This window comes from Gnatocerus cornutus, chromosome 2 (genome assembly GCF_029298725.1).
Source record: "Gnatocerus cornutus isolate USDA-ARS CGAHR chromosome 2, icGnaCorn1.1, whole genome shotgun sequence".
NCBI lineage: Eukaryota > Metazoa > Arthropoda > Insecta > Coleoptera > Tenebrionidae > Gnatocerus > Gnatocerus cornutus.
This window is the reverse complement of record NC_142234.1, coordinates 4,343,522-4,363,860: the sequence shown is the minus strand read 5'-3', so window position 1 is coordinate 4,363,860 and position 20,339 is coordinate 4,343,522. Positions and strand designations below refer to the sequence as shown.

At 34.8% G+C, this 20,339-nt stretch overlaps 2 protein-coding genes across 3 annotated transcripts; one reads left to right on the top strand and one right to left on the bottom strand.

Moving 5' to 3' along the window:
- The first annotated feature begins 2,515 nt into the window (after window positions 1–2,515).
- On the top strand, window positions 2,516–5,769 carry LOC148178201 (coiled-coil domain-containing protein 102A). Of its 2 annotated transcripts, XM_088029183.1 has the most exons (7): window positions 2,516–2,786; window positions 2,885–3,537; window positions 3,585–3,810; window positions 3,983–4,189; window positions 4,237–4,511; window positions 4,588–4,642; window positions 4,758–4,850. In XM_088029183.1, exons 1-7 carry the CDS (start codon window positions 2,670–2,672, stop codon window positions 4,764–4,766), a joined length of 1,542 nt encoding a protein of 513 aa, XP_087885309.1. In that variant the 5' UTR covers window positions 2,516–2,669; the 3' UTR covers window positions 4,767–4,850. The 2 variants fall into 2 exon arrangements, with proteins under 2 accessions (XP_087885309.1, XP_087885308.1); XM_088029182.1 differs by lacking the exon at window positions 4,588–4,642 and having other exon boundaries at window positions 4,758–5,769.
- A 1,679-nt stretch (window positions 5,770–7,448) lies between these two features.
- LOC148178200 (uncharacterized) lies at window positions 7,449–19,277 on the bottom strand. Its single transcript, XM_088031521.1, has 8 exons — window positions 19,165–19,277; window positions 12,153–12,312; window positions 11,774–11,779; window positions 11,408–11,480; window positions 11,264–11,356; window positions 10,921–10,947; window positions 10,702–10,868; window positions 7,449–7,771 (listed from the first exon to the last, which is right to left on the bottom strand). Exons 1-8 carry the CDS (start codon window positions 19,275–19,277, stop codon window positions 7,589–7,591), a joined length of 822 nt encoding a protein of 273 aa, XP_087887647.1. The 3' UTR covers window positions 7,449–7,588.
- Between the last annotated feature and the right edge of the window lie 1,062 nt (window positions 19,278–20,339).

Sequence of the window (20,339 nt, the reverse complement as noted above, 5' to 3'; positions counted from 1 at the left end):
CAGTTTTAGAATAATGATATTGCGTGACAGGTTTTGGTACCCTCAAAACTGTTAGGTGCAATAAGTAGCCCACATTTTTATAAAACATTGTATGTCGTTTACCGCAAGTCACCATCACGTCGCGTTTAGAAGTTATGGGAATGTCTTTTAAAGAATACCAATTTTTAAATTTAATTTTTAAATCAAGTAGGTTAAGTATATTGAAAGTATTAAAACTTTTTGTTTCCAAAATAATATCTATTTAACAAACAAGTTGGTTAATGAAAGCAATTAATAATTGAGTGATTTATTAATCGCCCATTAACCATAAATTTAGTTACAAAACTTTTCCGGTGATGGAATATTGAAAAATTCACCAAAAAAAGAAAATTGGTACAAAGGTGGTTATGCAACCAAAAATACAGAACCAAAGTAAGGTTATGTGTACGATGGATATGCTCGATGTGTCCGCAATTGTCAAATTTGAGTGTAATTCTAAGTAAGTTAGTCTCTATGTGCAGTCTAAATATCGTCGTTTGGATTTGGTTTTAGTAAACAAACAGATCCAGGGCCTTCAGAACTGCGACTTCAGATCATAATTGGTTGCCTATAATAAACACACAATATCATTCATTAATAACCCACTTTAATGCATGATTTCAGCCTAAAAATCATGCATTAATAGAACCTAAAAACAAACGATCGCCGGAAAAAGTCATTACACATATTAAGTACAATTAATTCAAAATTAGTGTAAAAAGCACGAATTTTTGTGAGTATAAAAATTTCTATCAAAGTAGCCGGTCCAAACCAGTTATGATTTGCATAGATATTTATCTTTTTTTTATTCTTGTTTTTTTCTGATATATTTTGAATCTTTATGACCATAATTACGTTAGTATCGTAAATAAACCTAAAAAAACAAGCTCTTCTCTATATTTTTTAACTATTTTTCAAAATGAAATAACAGAAAAATAGTACGTGATACAAAGTTTTTGAGGTGAAGATGTTGTTTGGCACTTTGTTTTGATCACAAAACACTGAACCTTATGTATAATGTCGTTTAGGATTAAAATATCCAAGCATCTTTTCGCTAAGAAATTGTGCTTTTATTTGAAATATTTAAGAAACGTGGACCTATAGCTGCTAAACCTTCATACATTGTCTTTCTAAAAAACATATAATCTTGGGATATAATGTAAAATATTACAAAAGACATCAAATTAAAAAATTCAGTGCAATGCGTCTGCGTACTTTGTATATTTCTTAACTCTTTCATGTGTCAAATGTCAAATGGTGGTTTTGAATAGAGTTTTTGAGCTTTTGTCGGCCGTATAGATTATTTCAGTGGTTGCTGCTAGGGTCCTTTATGCCGCCATTAGGTATTTTAAGAAATTTTAAACCAAAATTTGAATTTGGTTTCTGAATAGACAACGTGAACATTGTGTGTACCGTATCTAACTTTGTTACGCTATTGGCTACTTTAATTTCTCCGCTGGCTCTCATTGGTCGCCGTAGGACCTTGAATGACAGATGGATCTTATTTCAGAAATTGCAATCTTGCACTGCCGCTTGAAAATGAAACCTTCTATAGTTTGTACGGTGAGAGATTGAATGACAGAAAAGTCACTAAATCTACGCGATAAAAAGTGTACCAAACCATCGCCGACTGCATCTTATACCAAGCCTGTTCAATTTTGATTTCTCCCCTTTGCAAAAAGTTCCCTCAAGGTCATCGCCGTACATACGCCAGCGACCCCAACGACGAGAAAACGTATCAAATTCTGGTGATAATTCTTTCATTTTGGTGACATTTCCGTCACTTTGAAGGTTGAAGTGATGATAGGTTAGGTATGTCGGGTAAATTCATCAAAAATTACGGCGCCTGGAATGCAAGGAAAGCGATTTCTCTGAACTTCCATAAAGAAAACAGATAATTCTCTTCGCGGAAACGGCTACTAATCAGAAATATATAATTAAAAATCAAAAAATGCCCGAACTGTGTTTCAAGAAATTGTCGAGAGTGGCGCTAGTGTACGCACGCCTCACGTACTCATGGCCTACTTCGCGGGAACAGATCTCGGAAGCTATTGAACAGGCTTGGTATAAGATGGAGTCGGCGATGACCAAACGCGCGAAATTTAAAATAACAAAATAACCCTAGTTACTGACAACCCTGTCAACCCATTTCGCGTAGGAATTTAGTGTTTTTAGTGTATTTTGTAGCATAATTTGCTACCAACCTATATGTCAACTGTCGAAATATCCCAATCTCTCACCGGATAAACTATAATTCTGATCCTTCTGACAAGATACAATAAGGTCGACTTTTTTCACGGAACCTTGCATTAGAAAAATGATTTAAAAGTTAGTACTTTCTGTGACATCACACTATTGCACCCTATTATTATTATTAAGTCACGTGACGTCACGTGCACTAAAGTTCTAGTTCGCTGTTAATGTCTATCTCAGCGTGCCATCACAACGTGTCGTGTTTCCTCTATGCTGTTATTAACCTCTTTTGTTCGGCGGACTCGAAAAGTGAGGTTAATTATCTGTCACTTGTCACTAATGTCATTTTGGCAGTAATAAAAATGTTTCCACTTTTTCAAACTTATAACTGTTCAATTTAACTACGTAAACCTCGAAACAGCCCCAAACGGTAAAATATGTGATACGTGTTCCCCAAAATGTCTCAGAGCACGAACAGCGGGACTTCCTCAAGGCGTCACCATGCGCGAGATCACGATACAACCTCAATTACGTCTTCTAGAATTGCAGATATCACTGAGTGGGAAGCAAATGAGGTAAACCACATTTATTACGACCCCATTTTGTGTTAGAAATGTACAAGCCCAAGTTCCACGATGATTTGGAAGAAACTGAATTTTTGGAAACTTTACAGGCGCTACGCCAGCGTGAATTGGAGGAGGCACGGGGCCGTGCCGCCCAAATGGAAAAAACCATGCGATGGTGGTCCGACTGTACGGCGAATTGGAGAGAAAAATGGAGCAAAGTGAGAAACGAAAGAAACAAGGCGAGGGAAGAGTGCAAGCAGTTGCGTACAAAACTAGACACTGCCAGTAAGGAAAACTCCAGTTACAAACGCGAGAAAGACGAACTCGAAATTCAAAACGATCAGCTCAAGAAGGAGATCGAGAAAATCCATCTACTGTTGTTGAAACATGCAGGACAGTTTGACAGTCAGATATTTGAAGCGCTGGGTGAAGATCCTTTGAAAGATTTCGTGTTTAGTCAGAACAACGGGTCACCCGTACGCGAACGCGAAAACGGGGGCCCCCATGAATGCGATAGTACCGCTTTACAAGAACTAGATCGCGATGGGTGTATTGAAGATTATATTCTGCAAGGAGCTGTTCCCAGACATGCTAAAGATATGAAAGACGATGAGAAAGAAGATGGATCTGACGTGCCAAACGGTATACAGAAGGATGGAAAAGGTAGAGAAGAATTTGACGAGGATCTTGTCATCCAGAAGCTGTCAATGCTGCAGTTAAGACTGGAAGAAGCAACCAAGACTCTGCAAATTGAGAGAGAGTAAGTTTGGAATGCGAAAATTCAGGAATTTTGACTGTTTTATTTAGGGAGAAATCACAATTGCACCGCGTTATCGACAAATTAACTGTGGAATTGCAAGAAGTGAAAGACAAATGTGATGAGCTGAGGGAGGCACGACAGGAGGCAACGAGGGACTTGTTGTCGCTGCAGGATCAGCATCAGGAGGAGGTTAGATTAATTAGATCTGAACTGCAGGATGAGGCCAGTTCAAGGGAGGGCATGGACAAAAGACTCAATGATCTCAGAGCAGAGGTAAAATATAAACATTGCTAACCTTGTGAAAATGAATGTGTTTATGTAACAGATATTTTAATATTTTTTGTAAACAAGCAATAACTGCAATTTACATAAACTGGGTCAAGTTATATGTGAATTCGTTCGTCCTAGTTTCTGTTTTTTTTATTTAAATTGTCATCTTTTCTAGCTGGAGCGCCTGCAGGCCGAGAACGCCGCGGAATGGGGCAAAAGAGAGCGCCTGGAAACCGAGAAGCTTGCCCTCGAAAGAGACAACAAGAAGCTCAAATCGGAGTTACGAGACATGCATGAACGCATCGAGAGGAAAGGAAGACCCTTGTCGAACTCGGACGCCGAAGTAAGACACCTCCAACAGGAACTTTGTGATAAAAATAAGGTAACCCGTCAAGCCTCCACGACGCGCTAAACTACCTTTGTATCCAGGAAATTTCAGAATTGAGACATTCCCAGAATAAACTAAAGAAAATAGTACAAGACAAAATCACTGAATTAGCTCACGCCGTCCGAAGAGCGGAACAGTACGAATCGGAAGTGAAGAAGTTGCGAGGACGAGTGGAGGAATTGAAGCGCGATTTGGCCGTCGCCGAGGACGAGTTGGACACTGCTTCAAATAACATAAGAAAACTCCAACGGTCGAATGATGAACTCCAAGAACAAGTTGATAATTTTCAGGTTCAGCTGCAGCATCTTCATACAAGGTTTGTAGTGCTTGACACGCTTTGGGTTTTTGGTACGAGGTCTTAATTCTCACTTTCTTGTGCTTTCGGTGCTTAGTTTGGAAAAGGAAGATGGGGGAGAAGAGATGGCGATTTATGACGAGAACGAATGTGTAAGTACGGTGCTTTCGGTGTTGAGAATTTAACACTTCATTTCGGTGTTCCAACTAACTCTAATTTTAATAATGTGGTATCACTTGTAATTAATTTAAAGTTGGTTTTGTTTAGGTTGCGTAATTGCAGCACTTCAAGTTTGCTGTCCCATCGAGGAACTTTACTCACAGGAGGCGAAGGGAGCGACGACGACGTCGCCGAGTATTAATTACTTTCTTCTAATCTCATTTTAATTCTAAGTCGGACGTACTTACTTCTGCTGTGTTCATTCGCCTTTAATTTATTGCTTCTCTGTATATAACTTTACAAGTAACCGGCGTAGAATAGAGTTATTTTTGTATGACAGGCACAATTTTAATGTGATTCTTTCCTATTACAGTTCGGTTTTATAGATAAGAAAAATGGCCTAGTGAGAGAAACTAGGTTTGTCCTGTTTTCTGACTGATATGTAAGGAGTAGACTGAAATTCTTTACACTGTATTTCAAAATTGCATGTTGATGTTACACTAGATTATTTTATTGTAAGTCTCGGTGCTTTTCTCAGAAAACAGGGTGACGACTGAAACGTATTTGTAGTGAGAAAAGCGCCAGATATGTACGTCTTGTGTTGACTAAATTTAAGCTTTATAATGGCGTTTTTAATGTTCATTGCAATAACACAAGACACGTTCAATCATACTGTAGCAATAAGAATCATAGATTGTTAAATTCACAGCCAGTGTTGCACTTATTAGTGCCTTAATCATGCATTTAGTGTATTGAATAAGTTCCGTTTTCAGTTGGCTGCAGGATGCGCCATTTACAAACTTTCGGTTACAAAAGACAGTACCAGTTCTACGAAAAAATAGTTTTCGACGAATTCGATGTATTTTCTGACGAAAACCAGTTCATTTTTTACTTTCCTCAAATGTGTTCTTGGGAAATCGCTTTCCTCCGATCACAATTGTCTTCTCTGCGTGCTCTTCATCCTTTAAATTCACAGAAAAGCGTTGTGTCGTAAGACTGGTGCAAGATACCTAGTTGATTTTAAGAGAATACCTTCTGAAGAGTTTGTTCAAAATGTACCTAGCTGTTTCGCTCAGGGCGTATCACGTGTAATTCGTGCCAATAAAATATTTACGTAAGATTTATTTATCTTATATTTGGAACAGAGGCCAAGTTCGGAGTCCGCTGAAAAGCTCAGAAGAACGAGTGGATGAAAGTATCAAATTCGAACCAAAACCATTGAGTGTTCCATATTGTTGTTCACAAATATTACCAGAGACTTTTAAGTTTGAAAACAATCTAGAAATTCTTTAGGTTTTCTCTGATTTATGCTTTTCAGGCACCAAACTATATTCTTCCAGGTTTCTGGAGTCTTGGATCTCCATTTACTTAGATTTCTAGACTGTTCAAATTGAGTAGATTGTTGTCCAGACTAGTTAGGATTCTGTGAGTTTTTCAGGCTTCTCGGGCTCTCTAATTCTTTTTTTTAAGTTTCTGTGAATTTCCAGTTTCTCAAAATCGTTAAACAATCTAGATTAATTAAAAAATGCAAAGAAAATTTTCAAATTGGAAAAACCTAATACAATATTGATATTTTAAAATTTCCAAACGAGAACAAAATTTAAATTTCAAATTTCATATTTCGCGCCTTTGACATTTAGCCAATTGTTCATATTTCGACAACAAATAAATTAAACATTTCAACAGATTCAAAGGTCTCAAAATGTAAAGAATTCACAGGAATAGAAATCTTAATACATAATTCGCACCTCGGATAATTGGAAAACCTCTGCAATCGGACACATCCATTATGTATTGTAATGTGGATTCTACAAGGTGTTTATAAATGTTTCTAGCATCAAAAATGACCTTGGAGTTCCGGTCATGCATTACTTTGCCGCTTTGTTTTCATAGTGAATATAACTATCCTGAAAATGACTTTAATGTCCCTTACGCCAACGACGTTTCAGTTGCGGTTTTGTATCCAAGTTTATGATTTTTAGGTTTCAAACCACAACTAGAACAGTTTTTCAAAAGTTACTTTGCTCCATGATTAAGGTTAACTACAAATGTCAGTTGAAAAATCTAAACCCATATTAGTAACGAGCGGCAAATTTATTTGACATTTCATAGCCACCCTTGATGCTAGAAACATTTATAAACACCTTGTATAATGTCTGTAATCCGCACTTTATCGCAAAAACATTGAAATCATAGTTATTTACATAAGAGTCTGGAAAATGACACATTACTGACGAGAAGCCCCACTGACATACGAGTATTTAGAGGCTCTGAATCAAGTAAGACATTTTTCTTACTTGTTTGGTATTAGATTTTTCCCGAAATAAAAAATAAAAATCAATGTTTTAATTTGGACAAAAATGTCAAAAATGAAGTCTGGCAATTTGTTTACTGTTTACTTCCAAACAAGTTGTTGCCATGCAATTGAAATAAAACCGTCTTGTAAAGTCTTTATCGGACTATTAAGAAAAAGTCCATTTCTCTGCCCGTAAATCAGCAAGGAAATGTTTGTTTCATGACGATTTTCGGAAAATAATATTCTCGGCTCGCTTGTAATAACTATTAAAAAGAAAAAGCACGAGAACCGCACGGGTAAAAATCTGCCAGAAAAATTATCATAATTAAGAACTACATGTTAAAAAAGATAAGAAACGCCGCTTGGAGAAATTGCGGAAGTGGAAGCTCAAAAGCACCTGGAGATCTTGATTAACGAAATAAAAAGATTCAAAGCTATGTAATTAAAATCAAAATCGACTTGCGTCTTGTCAATTCTGTATTAGAATTCTTCATATTTCTCGCGCAAGTTTCAAAATCTTTATTGTGATAAAGTGTTACAAAAATAGATTCATACTAAATATTCAGAAGCGTAAGAGTAAATCACCACACCTTAAAATACTTTTTGTGATGTGCTTGCTTACTAGGTACTAATCTCAAATCGGTCAATTCTTCCACTGCGAATCAAACCCAGCTGCCGAGTCCGAATCGGAATCATTTTGGAAACTTGTCTTCACATTTCTCGCCATCTGCTTCGGGGTCCCTGGAGTACTGTTCAGTCCGGAAGAGTACGGCCTCTTTGATTTCTTCTTCACATAGTTGGGTTTCGATACTGGATTAATATTCTCCTGAAAAAAACGCAAAACAGCGTAGTAACTTTCAGTTGTTTCACACTTAAAGTCCATTTGAATAAATTTGGCCGCCAGCTTTAACACAGTACGCTATGGACCAAAATTGTCAGTTTGACATATTTAAGTGGCAAAAAAAGAGTAGGTACAGTCGCGGTCAAAATATTTTGGACGTCATTTTTTGACATTTTGGAAATTTGAGTGTGGTCTATGCATTACTGTCAATATGACATGTGAAACTCAAGCAATTTTGTTAAAAGTGACAGTAATAATAAGTAATAATAAAGTAAATAAAGAGTGCTTTACACTTTACGACAATCAAATTATTTTGACGTCCAATAGTTATTTGTTTCACTAGGCTAGAAAATGGTCATTTGGAAATGCAAGGAAAGTATTTCCATTTCCAAAACATTTTCTAGCCGTGTCAAACAAGAAATTTTGTGCGCCGACAATTATTAATAGTTATTTATTTTGACTTTGGTTTGAATTTGAAACGTCATTTTCTCATTTAGGGGAATTTATCAGCTGGGAAATAGGTTGGTAGCACTCCATTCAAATGAAACGATTGCATATTAATTTAAATTCAAGTGTTTCAGCAAATTTTTGTGGTATCTTCACTTAATTAATTTACCTTTATTATTTTCGAAGGTCATTGGCCTCCAAATTGGCACAATTGGCATTTATGCAGCGCTACCAACTTGCAAAATAAAACCAACTATTCGAAATGTCACGTTTGACTGCCTAGACATTCAAAAGGTGATTTTTCTACTTTGCGTTAACAATACTTTCATACAATAAAAACAATTGTTTTTATTATAGCACGCAAAACAGTAATTTTTTTTGGTTATGTTGGCTGTTATTATGCCGACACTTGAACGTTGAATCAAAATCTCAATGATGATCATCATCATGATCACGAAAATATGAATTTAGGAATAATGAACCAGAAGAAAAGCAAATGTTGTAATACCTAATTTTGCAAAATTAAACAGAAAACGTCAGTAATTAAACATCATTTATAATTACCGATAAAAGGTCCCAATTTTAGTGGCGGAAGGTGTATATGAGAGCCGAGTGTATCTAGCAAGTTAGGGGTTTTCACCAAAGTTGGTACTAATTTAGCGTGGGGTGTGTCAAAATAATAAGTTTGTTTACATTTTGATTGACACTTTTGGTTGAATCAGGAATTTATCGAAAATGCAAAGTCTTATTTTATGAAAAGTGGATAATAAAAGATTTCTACTTCGTGATGTGGATGTTTTTTGACTACTAAACATGTTTGTAAACAAATTGCCTATTTTTTCGAATTGAACTTTTCGGCGAACATTTTGCATTCTTTTCATCAAATCTGGGTTTAGTCTTAAAGCAAGTGAAACTATTGAAGTTCAATGAGCAAGAAACGATGAAGTTATCAACGTTTCGATTCTCAAAGGTTATATTGTCATTTAGTTTATTCTCATTGTGAGTTTTTGAGATCCATCCTTTAATTAAAAGGAGCTCTACACATAACGAACAAAAACATTGACGATTTTTCTCTAAATTTTAAGAAAATCGAATAATTTTTCAACATTGCTATTGTTTCTGTCATTTCGGTTAATTGTCAACTGTCAACAAGACAATGCATGCGACCTAATAAACCAAAAAATATCACTAGGAGGTACAACCCAAAACACAATTTTGAACACATGTTGGGCTTTGGACCTCACGTTCAAAATAAATAGCGTTTATTTGAATTGAAATTTTGTTAGACAAATGTCATTACCTCTTTTGATACCAACCTAACTTGTCAAAAATCCCTAATCGAAAATAATTTCTTTCAAAAGCAATTTTTAAATTTATTAACAATGCAAAGTAGCAAAAATAGTATATTACACTCATTTCATAAGACGACTTGTAGCACTCATTCTATTTGACCACTCCTCGCTGCGCTCGTCGTGGTCAAAACTCATTCGTGCTACTCCTCATTTATTTTGAATACCGCATTTCAAGGTCATAATTTGTGACAGTTGTGGTGCTCTACGACAAATTTAAGAGGATTTATGTATTGAAAACAATAACGAACAGGACTTTGGGTGTTCCAGTACTCGTTTATGTTCAATTCAATGGATAAATCTTCTCAAATTTGCGGTAGAGCTCCACAATTTTTACAAATTTTGACCTTGAAATGCGGTATTCAAAATAAATGAGGAGTACAATACTCGCCTTATGAAATAAAGTCCGTTTTTTTTTTTAAAATCACCAACACCGCAATCTTCCCCTGCATTACAGCCGGCAACGTTGCCTAGGGAGATTTTTAGTGAGAAAATAATTGTCAAATTTTTGACATTTCTGAAAATTAGGCAGTATTTCCGTTAAAAACGTTTCTTTTACAGCCTCTTGGATTGCAAACCAAAGAATTTAATAGTGAAAAGGCTCGGCACAGCCTGAAAGGCCGTTTTGTGTAATCAAATTGTCAATTAGGCAACTAACCTATTTGATTTTATCACCAAAAAGTCACAATCGACAACGTTGCCGGTTGTAAAGTGCTGGGAGAGTGCGGTGTTGGTGGTTTTTAAAAAAAAAAAAAAACGGACTTTACGTGTAATAATGTACTATTTCTTGTCGCAAATGAGTATCACAAATCTCGTGAAAAATGACGGAGGCGCACAAAATAATTTGACCGCGACTGTAAACCTGGGCTGACCTTGGTGAAATGTATTCGTGGAAAATTATTATTGGTTTATTGTCTTTGCGATAGAAATAACTACGATTTGTTGGAGCAATGATTGATGATACGCTGAGGAAAAACAATTATCCTAAAATCCGAAAATTACCAATGTATAAGACAGGAGAACTTTTTAGAACCACTCGAATCTGTCAAAGTGACAATTTCGGCCATAGAGTACTGCGTGAGAGGTAGCGGTCAAATTTATTAAATGGACTATACTTACTTGGTTAACATTATCGGCGGAGCCCCAGCCTTTGTGAACTTTCTCATTCGTGGATTCGAGCGAAGTGACAGAGCCGCTGCCGACGCCTAAAAAGTTACTAAAAGCTTCTGTTGTTTTTTTCACGCGGACGTTGAGGGATCCTATTCGCAAGAATCCCAAGTCTTTATCTGAAATAAGATGAGATGAGTACTGTAGAGGTGTGATGCTGTTACGACGTACCTGTAGGCTTTTTGCGCGCCTTAATTTCTGTAATTTCGTACAAAATAAAAGAACGAGATTAGTTTCGTGAGATTTTATTGACAGCTACATGCAAGTAATACTGAAAAGCTGCGCAAACTACAAATCTACAAAATACAAAAGTCATGCAAAGTGATGGAAGCACGAGAGAATGAGATCGTTTTCTAAAAATCCTGAAGCTGCTTTTACTTGTACTTGTAAGAACTGTAAAGTGCCTTAGGTGGATACAGTGATGTTTTATCAGATGATGGTTTAGGTTTGAATCGAAAGCTTGGTCTACTTGAAGGAATCTTCCCATGCTTTACAGTCCCATTATTATACTCACTGCGAACGTTGTCCTTTCTTCCTTTCTGGTCCTTATCTTGAAAATAGTACGCGGGAAGCCGGCCGCTGTAATCGCGGATCTTCGCGTCGGCTTCTGAAAGTGGCAAGAACTAATCGTGGAAGTTAAATCAACACGTCAACTTACTGTATTCGTTCATCAACATGTTGTATACAACTCTGTGGCCAAATTGTGCTGCTAAATGCATTGGTGTGTATCCCTAAAAAATCGGTATTATAAGAATTCCATGCTTGTTTCAAGGGTTGTGCGGCAACCATCATAAACAAACGTTATCTGTGCTATATTAAATTTAATCTGAAGAATGCGCGGCATGCGCCACCACCAGCCACATCAAAAACCCGAAAGAAGAGCGCTACTGGAATAAAAATAAACTTCCAGAAAATCGAAACGTGCATGAATGTTTCCACAAGCATGGAATTCCAGGAGTTTAATAAGAATGAAAAATGATAGTTGCATGAGATAAATGTAATTACTCGTAAAAAGAAGACTTACCCCGTTCTGTTAACCACACGAGCAAACCGAGAACAGAAAAAAATATGTTAATGCGTTTTGAATTACCTGTCGCTTTTTAAAACACATTTGTCATTCAACGAAATCCTAATCATAATAATTTATGTAGAATCGAGCTAAAATATTCACTATGCAAATGAAATTTAATCGAAATCTCAAAAAATTAATATAAACTGATCCTCGTGACACATTTAGTTAAATTAATAGCGAATAACACGTCTTTATATGTATAAAAATTTATCGAGGATGCGAGCCATTAATAATAATATTATGACCGCAGCTAGTAACACTCATCAATCTCTCCGAATTTTTTCAAAGAGAAAGCGTGCCAAATATTGAAAATTCTTGCAAAAACTCTTACCGTTTTCCCGTTGACGTCCACCTTGTACTTGCCGGCGAAAATCTTTATAATTTGCTCATTTCCATGTTTGGCGCCCCAATGTAACACCGTCTGTAACACAAGAGCTGTCAAAGTAATTCCTCGCAAATTTAAATAACAGATAAGCCAAGACATAAAACCACTGCAAACATTTAAAAAGAAACGAGAATTCGAAATATGTGGGCTACATGATTGCCGCAGATATGTCTCCTATCAGATAAGGACGAACAACAGGACGACACCTATAATTCTAAATTGCCAAGATAAGAAAAAACGCGTTCGAAATACAACTTCCTCTGTGGGACGAAGAAGAATTGACACTCGAAATTGTCGATTGAAAAAGGATAAGAGTTGGAGAGTCATTTGAATTGATAATTATGTGGATGACGTGCTGGGGCGAGAAGTCGTGGTCAATTGAGACGTGGAGATTTTGACGGTTTTTTGAAATTTTCCATCGAGATCGAAGTTTGAATTTCGTGTTGCAGCCCTTTGATTTATTACAAAACATTCTAATAGATCTAATAGTCTAAAAGTTGTAACCAATTATCTAAGAACATTGAAGAAATCTGAAAATCTGACAAATTTTAAAGCTAGAATCTTGAGGCTCTTGAAAAGTAATTTATCTCTTCCAAGAACCTGATATCAACGTAACGTTTGAGAACATGCGGATTGAGTTCTTGAGAATTAAAAATCCCAGAATGAAACGTTAAAGAATTAGAACATTTTGAAACATTTCATACATCCCAAAAATGAATTCATGGAATGTGGCAAAATGGAAGCATATCAAAATTCGATTGTTTTGAAAGGTTTAGAAAAGAGTTTTCAAGATCTTAGGAACACATTAAACATTTGAAAGAACTGCGGGATCTAAAGCATATTACGCAATTTGAAACATCTAAGAAGTCAATCTACAGGGTCCGGCAACACTTGTGTCCACCCCCAAAATCGTCTTCAATTTTAAAGATAAAACTTTGAAAATTTGCATACGTTCAACAGTTGACAAAGCTCTAGAAACTGACGCAAAGATTTGTTTTTTATCACTAATGGTTTTAGCGTCGCGACGCCTTAAAAATGTAACTTTTAGTTAATTGTGAGGGTTTGTGATATCAACCTCTAATTATTTTTTTTTATATAAATGAGTTAAAAATATCTCAGTTGTCATTTTAGACTCAATGCAAATTGTCTTCAAAATTTGAGAAAAAAATGCTGTTTTATAGTTCATACAGTGACAGTTTGAATGACAGAAAAGTCACAAAATCTACGCAATAAAAAGTGTACCATACGCGCGAAATTTAAAATAACAAAATAACCCTAGTTACTGACAACCCTGTCAACCCATTCGCGTAGGAATTTAGTGTATTTTGTAGCATAATTTGCTGCCAACCTATATGTCAACTGTCGAAATGTCCCAATCTCTCACCGGATACACTATATCAAGTTAGTTTCCAATTTTATTACGTCAAAATTGGGAACTACGTTTACACCCATCTGGCAACATCTTGTGTCACAAATGACCTCTATTCTTTGGCTCGCTTTAGATTGTAACAAAAGTCTTACTTGGTGAAATTGTCGTTTTGTCGATGTTAATTAATGATTTCTGGTGTCCATAAAGTGCAACATGCCCAAAATGAATCAATCAAAATGAACCTTTATAAGAGTGAATGAAGTGACTTGTGAAATTTTGGTGTAAACGTAGTTTGCCGCTGCGCTGTCATAATTTTGAAAACTAACTTACTTCTCTATTTACTAATTTTTGCAGTTCTCTCTACATTTACCATTATACTCAGAATCTTCAAATTCTTCACATTTTCCATATTTTCTCTTTTTGTTCTTTCTGTTAAGCTGCTCATTCTTCTTGCAATTTCTCTTTTTAAATTCATCAAATTCTTTGAATTCCTTAAGTTCTCCATAAAATTAACATTCCTTGAATTTTTTTTTGTTTTTTCAAAGTTTTCAGATTCTCCTAATTCTTCACGGTCTCTCTGGTTAACTTGATAAAATATTTTCAAATTTCGTGAATGCCGCAAATTATTCAGATTCTCTGCAGATTCTCCTTAGATTCCCTCAATGCATTCTTCAAAATTTTCATATTTTCTGGAGTTTCTTTCGTTGAATTCTCTATTTAGATGCTTTAAAATTTTCATTTTCTCCAATTTATTTCGATTATCTCTTTAGATTTTCCAAATTCTTCAAATTGTACGCATTTTTAGACATTTTTCTTTTGACTCTCGTTAATAGATAGACAGATGCTTAAATTTCTATATTCTTCAGATTGTCTGCATTTTTGGAGTTTCTCTCGTTGAATTCATGCTTTAGCTTCTTCATCTTCTTTGGATTCTTTCGATTCTCTCTTTAGATTTTCCAAATTCTTCCGAATCTTTGAATTTTTGGAGTTTTTCCTGTGAATCTCGCTGTGCACTCTTTAAACTTTCCATATTTTTTGAAGTATCTCTAGTTGAATTTAGATTATTTAGATTATTTAACATTTATAAGAGTGAATGAAGTGACTTGTGAAATCTTGGTGTAAACGTAGTTTGCCACTGCGCTGTCATAATTTTGAAAGCTAACTTGATAAAACAGCGTTTCTTTCGCAAATTTTAAACACAATTTGCATTAGATTTCAAATAAAAACTCACATATTTGTATCACAGTTCTGTTGAAAAAAAATCGGTAAAAATTATACTTCTTAGGCGTTGCGACGAGCGTATGCAATGTTTCAAAATTTTATCTTTAAAATTAAAGACGATTTTAGGGGTGGACACAAGTGTCGCCGGACCCTGTATATCTAAAGAATTTTAAGTGTTTAAGGATCTGCTAAATGCTAAGTGCTAAATAAAACAGATCCAAATTTAAACAAATGCAATGGACCCAAGGTTTCTAAAAGCAATTTGAACACTACGAAATGTTAAAAATCTCGACAGGAATCAAAAGGGAAGAGCAAAAAAAATCGAAACAACTGCAGGCATTAAATGTATGCAAAAACAAAAAATCCAATTAAACTTTTATCAAATTATCACTTACCCTAAATATTTAATGTTTCGAAGTTGAGTTATTCGTATGCAAGGCAAATGGAAAAAATTTATATAAATTACTCTTATTACATTAATTATGAATTATTAAAGGATAATTATTACCTACTAAAGCATCGTTTTTATTGCGTTTTGACATTGCGTAACATGTGTTACTCCGCAATAAAATTGTATGTAAAATAATATCACTCCATATTTCTTTTCTACAGTGTCATCAAATCTGATTAAATCGTTTGAAAAATTATTCTTTTATGAATATTGCATAAAAATTATGTAAGAGTGATATATATGCAAATTAAATAATTATAAACTTGTCCGACATTTATGTACTTAATGAATAACTGACAGGTGAAAAAATACTTACATACTAAAAGTAGCCAGCAAGTTCGAGGACGCACATGAAAAAGAAGAAACACAAAGTTATTAATATTATTATAAACTGTTGGAAATATCACAACACAAATGTATTAAAATGTTCAACAGCTGCTTAACTACCCGTGAATACATAATTCCATTACAAGCAGAGAAAATTCAACTGTCATAAACCCTCCCATATGAATTCCAAATGATTTCCATCGCCTTTTCCTCGTTAACAAACAACATAACATTCAGCCCCGAGTTTCCGCATTTTTGAATATTTAAACGAGTACTTTGAATTCGCATCAATACTTCTGGTTCTTCGAGGGTGCCTGAAGGCCGCTACCGTGGACTCTTTTGGTGGACGGGTGCGTCGAAATCATTTGCATAATGATGATAACATATTAACAGGTTCAGCTGCGCGGCCGGCGGCAATTAGTATCGCGCGTTCTCCAGATCTTAAGATAGGAAGAGCCGGTGACCGGCTTCGTTGTGTTACGACTTGGCCGTTTTGTTCAATTAGTAGGGCATATATATGAATCGCGACCGGGGCTGTCACCTCGACTCACCTGGGCCCCCGTCGTCTTACCACCGGCCAACTTGACACCACCTGCTCGCTTCTTGCACGATATAGTAGAAGAGACACTGCTCAATTATGGTGGCGAAGGATGTGACAAAGTAAACGAGGCGAGGTGCGTGGAGAAGGATTTTTGATAGCAGGACCTGTCTAAAGTCGGAAAAATTGGCTTGGAATGTCCATGGCGGAGCTCCGAAGGATAAGAAAAAGAGAACAAATTTTCATTAATTTGATGAACATTCCAGATTCCCCAAATTCCTCAAATACTATGGGGTCCTTCGATTCTCTGTTTAAAAATTTCAAATTCTTCAGTTTTTTAGGAACTTTTTGGGTTTCTTTGTTTGAATTCCCTCATTAGATTCTTCGAGGTGTTCAACTTTTTAAACCTCGAAGGCTCTTTTCATATTAGTCAGTTTCTCTAGATTCTTGAATGATTTTCTCCATTTACGAATTTTGCAATTCTCTTTGAATTTACCATTTTCCATATTCTTCGGATTATGTGGATTTTCTCTTTTTGTTCTTTCTGTTTAGCTGCTCATTCTTCTTGCAATTTCTCTTTTTAAATCTATCAAATTCTTTAGATTCCTTCTCCATAATATTCCTATTCTTTGGAATTCTTGAAGTTTTTTTGTTTTTTCAAAGTTTTCTGATTCTCCCAATTCTTCACGCTCTTCTTTGGTTAACTTGATAAAACATTTTCAAATTTCGTGTATTCTGCAAATTATTCAGATTCTCTTCAGATTCCCTCAATGTATTCATCAAAATATTCATATTTTCTGAAGTTTCTTTCGTTGAACTCTCTATTTAGTGCTTTAAAATTTTCATTTTTTTCAATTTATTTCGAATCTCTCTTTAGATTTTCCAAATTATTCAAATTCTACGCGGTTTTAGAAGTTTTTCTTTTGACTCTCGTCAATAGATAGATAGATGCTTAAATATTTTTATCTGTTTCGAATTCTTTCGATTTTCTCCGTAAACTTTCTATATTCTTCAGATTGTTTGCATTTTTGGAGTTTCTCTCGTTGAATTCATGCTTCAGCTTCTTTATCTTCTTCGGATTCTTTCGATTCTCTCTTCAGATTTTCCAAATTCTTCAGAATCTTTGAATTTTTGGAGTTTTTCCTCTGAATCTCGCTGTGCATTCTTTAAACTTTCCATATTTTTTTACCATCTCTAGTTGAATTTAGATTATTTAGATTATTTAATTTTTTTAGCTTCATCGGATTCTTTTGATCCTATCTTTAGATTTTCTACCGACTCTCGTTGCCAATTCTTTAAACTAACTTTGTATATGTATGTAAAAGAAAAATCTACAAAGAATTTGAATAAAAATTGAAAGAAAATCTACAGGCTCAAAAACTAATCTACAAAATTCAAAGAAAATATAGATTCTTGAAAATTTATGGAAAATGTAATAAAAATTGAGAGGAAAAAGTAAATGTACGACGAATTCTAAGGTAAAATCTAAACAGACTCGAGACAATCTAAGAAAAATTCAAAAAGAATTTATGTACAGTTTAGAAAAAAAAAGAATGCAAGAAAAATCTAGAAAATGCAAACAGAAATTATAGAGAATCTGAAGTTAATCTGAAAACAAATTTTAGGAGAAAGTCCAATAAGAATTGAGATAAATTTTGAGACTGTGCATTTTTTAAAGTTTCCATATTTTTTGAAGTATCTCTAGTTGAATTTAGATTACTTAGATTATTTATTTTTTTCAGCTTCATCGGATTCTTTTGAACCTTTTCTTTAGATTTTTTACCGACTCTCGTTGCCAATTCTTTAAACTTTCCGCATTTTTTCGAATTTCTCTGGTTAAATTCTCTATTTAGATGCTTCAACATTTTTTCTTCCTCGGATTCTTTTGATTCTCTCTTTATACTTTCCAAATTCTTCACATTATCTGCATTTTTAGAGTTTTTCTTATGTACCTCCCTGCAGATTCTTCAAAATTTTCATATTTTCTGGAGTTTCATTTTGTTGAATTCTCAATTTAGGTGCTTTAAAATTATAATTTTTTTCAATTTATTTCGATTCTCTCTTTAGATTTTCCAAATTCTTCAAATTCTACGCATTTTTAGAAAATTTTCTTTTGACTCTCGTCAATAGATAGACAGATGATTAAATATTTTTATCTTCTTCGAATTCTTTCGATTCTCTCCGTAAACTTTCTATATTCTTCAGATCGTCTGCATTTTTGGAGTTTCTCTCGTTAAATTCATGCTTCAGCTTCTTTATCTTCTTCGGATTCTTTCGATTCTCTCTTTAGATTTTCCAAATTCTTCAGAATCTTTGAATTTTTGGAGTTTTTCCTCTGAATCTCGCTGTGCATTCTTTAAACTTTCCATATTTTTTTAAGTATCTCTAGTTGAATTTAGATTATTTAATTTTTTCAACTTCATCGCATTCTTTTGATCGTCTCTTTAGATTTTCTACCGACTCTCGTTGCCAATTCTTTAAACTTTCCGTATTTTTTCAAATTTCTCTGGTTGAATCCTCTATTTAGATGCTTCAAAATTTTTGTCTTCGTCGGATTCTTTCAATTCTCTTTTTATACTTTCCAAATTCTTCACATTATCTGCATTTTTAGAGTTTTTCAAAAAGTGTCATACTTTCTAAAGTTTTAGATATTCCAAATTCTTCAGATTCTTTGAATTTTTAGGCGATTTTCTTCCGACTCTCGTTGTAGATTCGTCAAAATTTTAATATTTTTTCTAGTTTCAATTTTTCGTTTTCTTAAAATCCGTTAGCTTATCTATTTAGACTTTTTGGAGTCTAGATGCTCTAAATTTTGAAAAATTAGAACTAATAATTGTTGAAATTTTAAGTTAACAGTATCCAATATTTTACCATTTATTAATAACAATTTCAGAGGCAGATGAGATTTAATATGCAAAATAATTAGGATAAAACTCACGATCGCCTAGAGAAATTCGCCTAATGCCATTATCAATGATTAAAAAGTCCATTCCGTAAATCTGTTGTAAAAAAAAGCGTCCAGCAAGTGGCTACTCAGTAGGAAATCCTTTACCCAACCTCATAACGCTGAGGACACGTTGTTTGTTTTAGGGCACCCCGTCGCGTGCTTGCCCCCCCGTGGGGCCCCAACTCCCCTAAAAGCTTCTCCTTATCAGATCTCCACATGATGACAATTTCAATTCAGTCGCAGAACGGCCTAGCCCACACGAAATCATCGTCGACGTGTCCTTTCTCCTTGTCTTTCACGCGACAACACGAAAGGAGAGAAAGCGAGGACGTTGCGACTTTATTCCAAGATGTAAATTAAATTTTCAGAACGCTAATGTGGAGTCCGATGTTTGGCGCCTTTGTAATAATTTTAGTACAAGCCATAATATGTTTCTCATATCGGTCTTGTCGTGACAATGTCCGTACAGCAAGAATGCGCGATAAAGAACAAAAATGATATATTTAAATGTTTCACTTTGTGACGACGAGAGTTTTTATGCGCTGGTTTCCACTTCGACACACATCTTGGAGATTTTAAGAAGCTTAATGCAACATATAATTTTCTCCGCTTCAGTTCACGTTAAGCGAACAGTTTTGCAATGTGCAACGTAATTAAGAACGGGCATCTTATTAAATTTAAATTGGAGGCGAATCGGATCATGATTCACAGCTGTGAAACGAAAAAATCTTTCCGCAAGACTAGTGAATCAATCTTTGTTATATGAATATTAATTGGAAACTTAAGATGTAGCGACAAGGTAGTACCATTGGAATTGTTATAAAAACAACAGACAAAATAAAATTAATTATTATACGCGGAATAATTAAAATCAACATCTGCCGAATCCTTCAGCTAACTAAGTGTTTTTATGAAATTAATTACGAAAGTGTATCATACATATTAAATAGAATTCAATTAATGTACGAACAAAGATGTTCTCATTAGTCTACGCATGATAAAAAATACAAATAAAGATGTTAAATTATACTTACAGCCTGTGCGGGTCATCAGAAGAGAACATGAAACAAAAAATTAGATTAGTGTCCATCTACGAAAGTAGCGTGAAAGTTTAAAACAGATTTCATAAATTCCTGCAAAAGTTCAATTTAATTTCTAATGATTCGACGAATTTATTATCACTTAAAGCCTAAACACGCTCCCATTAGTTGAACTTTTCACATCATAAATAAGAATTCGCCGTTTTTATGTGACAGGTTGTAACGAAAATTTTCGCGTTC